General features: G+C 31.4%; 1 protein-coding gene across 1 annotated transcript; it reads left to right on the top strand.

Moving 5' to 3' along the window:
- Positions 1 to 859: 859 nt before the first annotated feature.
- Positions 860 to 3,037, top strand: LOC102604121 (equilibrative nucleotide transporter 3-like). The gene is given in 9 exon segments (NM_001288089.1): positions 860 to 898; positions 987 to 1,091; positions 1,188 to 1,343; positions 1,440 to 1,583; positions 1,663 to 1,768; positions 2,053 to 2,231; positions 2,324 to 2,484; positions 2,579 to 2,837; positions 2,930 to 3,037. Coding segments are annotated over 9 exon segments (1,257 nt in total).
- Positions 3,038 to 4,415: the final 1,378 nt, after the last annotated feature.

Here is a 4,415-nt window from a genome sequence, read left to right as displayed (position 1 = left end):
CTAACATGTGATATAAGAACAAAACATGTACATTCAACTAGTTTATAAAAAAACAGAACCATCCTTTTGTTGGTAGAGAGTTAGATGCATCAGTTGCTTAGGTCCATTTAATATATAGTACTGTGTTTTTTCATATAGTATATTCTTTTACTCTCTTCGATTCAATTTATTTATTCTTTTTTTTTTTAGTGTGTTTTAAAAAATACTAGCTCTTTCCATTTTTAATTGTTATATTGTGCTTTTGAAAAAATAATTTGAATAATTTTAAAAGTTAAATTAGATTGCATTAATTCAATATTTTAAACAAAAAATTTAGATATTCAAAAACTATATTAAAAGTACTATAAATTGTAATTTTTTACATATCAATATAATGAAAAAATACGTCTTAAAATGTTAGTCAAAGTTATTATAGTTTGACTCTGAAAAAAGAAACTATGACAAATAAAAGTGGACGGAGGGAGTATATCTTTTTCTATTTTTAGCAACTCTTTAGTTTAAATTTTTCACATGACATTTTTAAAATCACGAGATTAATTATATGAAAAGGTTCAAAAGTCTTATTTATATTTTTTAAATTTATGTGAAGGAAATAGGACAAATAAATTAGAATTAAGGTTTGATTAGATATAAATATGGATAGGGATAAGTAGTTAGGTTTTTATTTATTTATTAATAATGGGATTAGGAGATGTGATCGATCCGCTTTATTTGGGCCTACTATTATTTTGTTTTGATTTGCTCCAGATCTTTTTAGGTTTTTTTTCCTTGTAAATCATCTCCCAATGCAAAATGAAATTTGATAACTAATATATTGATAAATGCATACTGCTGCTGGAATCAATCTATAATACTATCCATGGCTGAGGGTAATACTAGAGCTCCAGTTAGACTTGAGGTTCGTATTTCTTTTTCCGTATTCCGTAATATACATGTGATCGATTACTATATAAATACTCTGTTCTAATTCGTTTCAAGTTTTGCAGGGCAAGTATGGTGCAATGCTTGTCTGTTGGGTTTTGGGCAATGGATGCCTCTTCTCTTGGAACAGTATGTTAACTATTCAGGACTACTATGTCGCCCTCTTTCCGGTAACTTCAATTTATTCACGTTTTACTTGACCAGCTGAATATTGTAATATTATGAAATGTGCAAACAATAATGTTTGAAATTTGGTGTTTGCACAGAATTACCATCCCTCAAGGGTCCTTACACTCATTTATCAACCATTTGCATTGGGAACACTTGCAATATTGGCTTACAATGAAGCAAAAATTAACACCAGGAAAAGGAATCTTTTTGGATATACTCTTTTCTTCATCGCTACATTCATAGTTCTTGTTGTAAGTAATTTGCATTCATTTTTCTCTTTCACATTTCCATAGTTTCTTTATTGTTCATCTAATTTGGTTTTCTATGTCTCATTAACTAATTAACAGTTGGATTTAGCTACATCTGGTAAGGGAGGGTTAGGAAGTTTTATTGGGATATGTGTCATTAGTGGTGCCTTTGGAGTTGCAGATGCTCATGTGCAAGGTGGAATGATTGGAGACCTTTCATTCATGTTACCTGAATTTTTGCAGGTTAATTAATCTACATCATCTCTTTCTCATTTGTTTCACTTTCTATACATTTCTCGTTTTAATAAAACGTTATTTTCAGTCTTTCCTTGCTGGCTTGGCTGCCTCTGGTGCTCTAACATCTTCGTTAAGACTAATTACCAAAGCAGCATTTGACAATTCACAGGACGGTCTTCGAAAGGGTGCAAGTATGTCTCATAAGATGTTGCTGTTTTATGTCCGCTTCAATTGATATAAATTCTTGTCTGTTTATCTTTCGCAAATGATCCAAATTGCTAAAGGCAAGTGCAAAATGACTTTGACATAGTCTTGTGCTCATTTCCTTCTAACTGCATTGAAAAAATTTAGATGATCACCTCATTTCTACCAATAAATTGATTTACGAGTGGAATTTATTTTTGTTAAGATTTTATATCTTAAAATGCTATTCCATTTTTATCCCCCAATAAGTTGTTGAAACTCCCTACTGCAGTTCTGTTCTTCTCGGTATCCACACTCTTTGAGCTGCTTTGTGTCCTCCTATATGCATTTGTCTTCCCTAAGCTACCAATAGTGAAGTACTATCGTGCAAAAGCAGCTTCAGAGGGATCAAAGACAGTTGCTAGTGACCTTGCTGCAGCCGGAGTTTACAAACAAGGACCAGAAACAAAGGTCATTGCAATTTTTTCTTAAATTGATGGATCATTCTAACTTGTACACAACATGGTGCTAACGTTGTTGCTCTTGTGTTAATTTTGTTGCAGGATGAGCATGATCCTCAACAAGTTGAGCGACTTAACAACAAAGAATTGTTATTGCAGAACATAGACTATGCAATAGATTTGTTTCTGATATATGCTCTAACATTGTCGATTTTCCCTGGATTCTTGTCTGAGGATACTGGATCTCACAGCTTAGGATCATGGTTGATTAGTGATTTCTCTTCTCATTTTTTGTTAACTTTATAAATGTGCAATAACTCATTCTTACGTTTGTACAAATTCATTGTAATATTATAGGTATGCACTTGTCCTTATCGCTATGTACAATGTGTGGGATCTCATAGGGAGATACATCCCACTAATCAAATGCTTAAAGCTGGAATCGCGGAAAGGGCTGATGGTAGTGATTCTTTTGCGTTCTCTATTTGTCCCAGCTTTCTACTTCACAGCCAAATATGGTGATCAAGGATGGATGATTATGTTAACATCCTTGTTGGGACTAAGTAATGGCCACCTCACAGTGTGTGTCCTCACTTGTGCACCAAAAGGTTACAAGGTTAGTTGATGTTTTTCCCTAATTAATCACTTATATTCAAAGTCATGACTGCATACATGTATGTGAAAATTGATTTTGGGTTTATCCTACAGGGACCAGAGCAAAATGCACTAGGAAATCTTCTAGTTTTGTTTCTTTTAGGAGGTATATTTGCTGGTGTAACTCTAGATTGGTTGTGGCTTATAGGCAAAGGTTGGTAAAGCATCCATTTTAGCTACTTCCCAAAATTTGGAATAGTTATCTAATTTCATTCAATGTATATATATGATGTTCTCTTCTGGCATTAAATTACAACTTTTTTGAAGCTCTAGTTTACTTGATCATCAATATTTTCTTCACAAAGATGTAATTAATTAGTTTACTTGATCATCAATATTTTCTCAAGGAATGAATATAACTATATATATTGCACATCAGGGGAAAAAATAAAGGCAAAGAAAGGACAGGAAAATGCCATCAACAATCAAAACATGTCATAAGAAATTAACGAATATAATACAAAATGCTGAATGTACAACAAATGCACGAACAAAAATCTAGATTATCACTCAAAAGTTTTAGCAAAGCTAAAAATATTTGCTCTAGAATAGGTATACTACAACACCAACATACCATGTGAAAGTGCTTTATTGTATAACAAATTTGCACTTAACCTACCTAGCATTTTTCATATTTCGTTACTTTTATTCTACCGACAATCAATTGAATTTTATTTTATGCCATGACTCAAAAACTCAGGTCATCATGACACCTACTAACTCCCACTAGTAGGTAAGCCAACCAGTGGCGGATTCAGGATTTCCATTGAGAGGGTTCGAAGAAAAAAATATAAGAATTTTTTACCAAAATAAGTCATTATTAAAATCAATTCACCAGAATATTACGTTAGTATAAACGTGTTTCTCAGTAATGTTTTAGGTTATATTTTATTCAAAAAAATTCAGTGACAAAAAGACAAAGACTTGACAGAGTAAACAGACAAAAAACGTTATTGTCAGTAACGTTTTATAATTCGTTATTCTGAAGCACGTTTTATAGCTAAAACGTGATTCACAATAACATTTCTCTGGACAGACTGAAAATTAAAATTCAATCTTATACATGCCTCATTCAACTTTTCATTATTAAAATGAATATATATATGATTTTCTCTTTTATTCTCTTTTCATACATAGATAATACTTTTGCAAGGAAAAAGAGAGTGAGGAAGGCTTTACTACAATATCAATTAATTTCTGTCTCTTCTATTATGATATAGCCATTATGTTTTTTTAATAGTTGTTTGCTTACTTATCACATCAATTTTAATTCAATAGCTTCTTTATTGATAGTCTAATATTTAATAAATAAATAAAAACTGATTGGTCTAATATTTGGAAGAAATGGTACCTTAGGCTAGAAGAAGATCTCCATATGATTCATTTACAAAATTTGAAATTGAAAGGATACAAGACAAGTTCCAATCTGTGCAAAACTTTCCTCACTTTTTTTTCTTTTGTTGTAAAAAGTATGAAAAGTAATATATATATATATATATATATATATATATACTAGATCATTTTAGGCCCGTGATATGGG

Source organism: Solanum tuberosum, unplaced genomic scaffold (genome assembly GCF_000226075.1).
Source record: "Solanum tuberosum cultivar DM 1-3 516 R44 unplaced genomic scaffold, SolTub_3.0 scf00019, whole genome shotgun sequence".
Lineage (NCBI taxonomy): Eukaryota > Viridiplantae > Streptophyta > Magnoliopsida > Solanales > Solanaceae > Solanum > Solanum tuberosum.
Note: the sequence above shows the minus strand (reverse complement) of the source record. Positions and strands in the feature narration are given on the sequence as shown.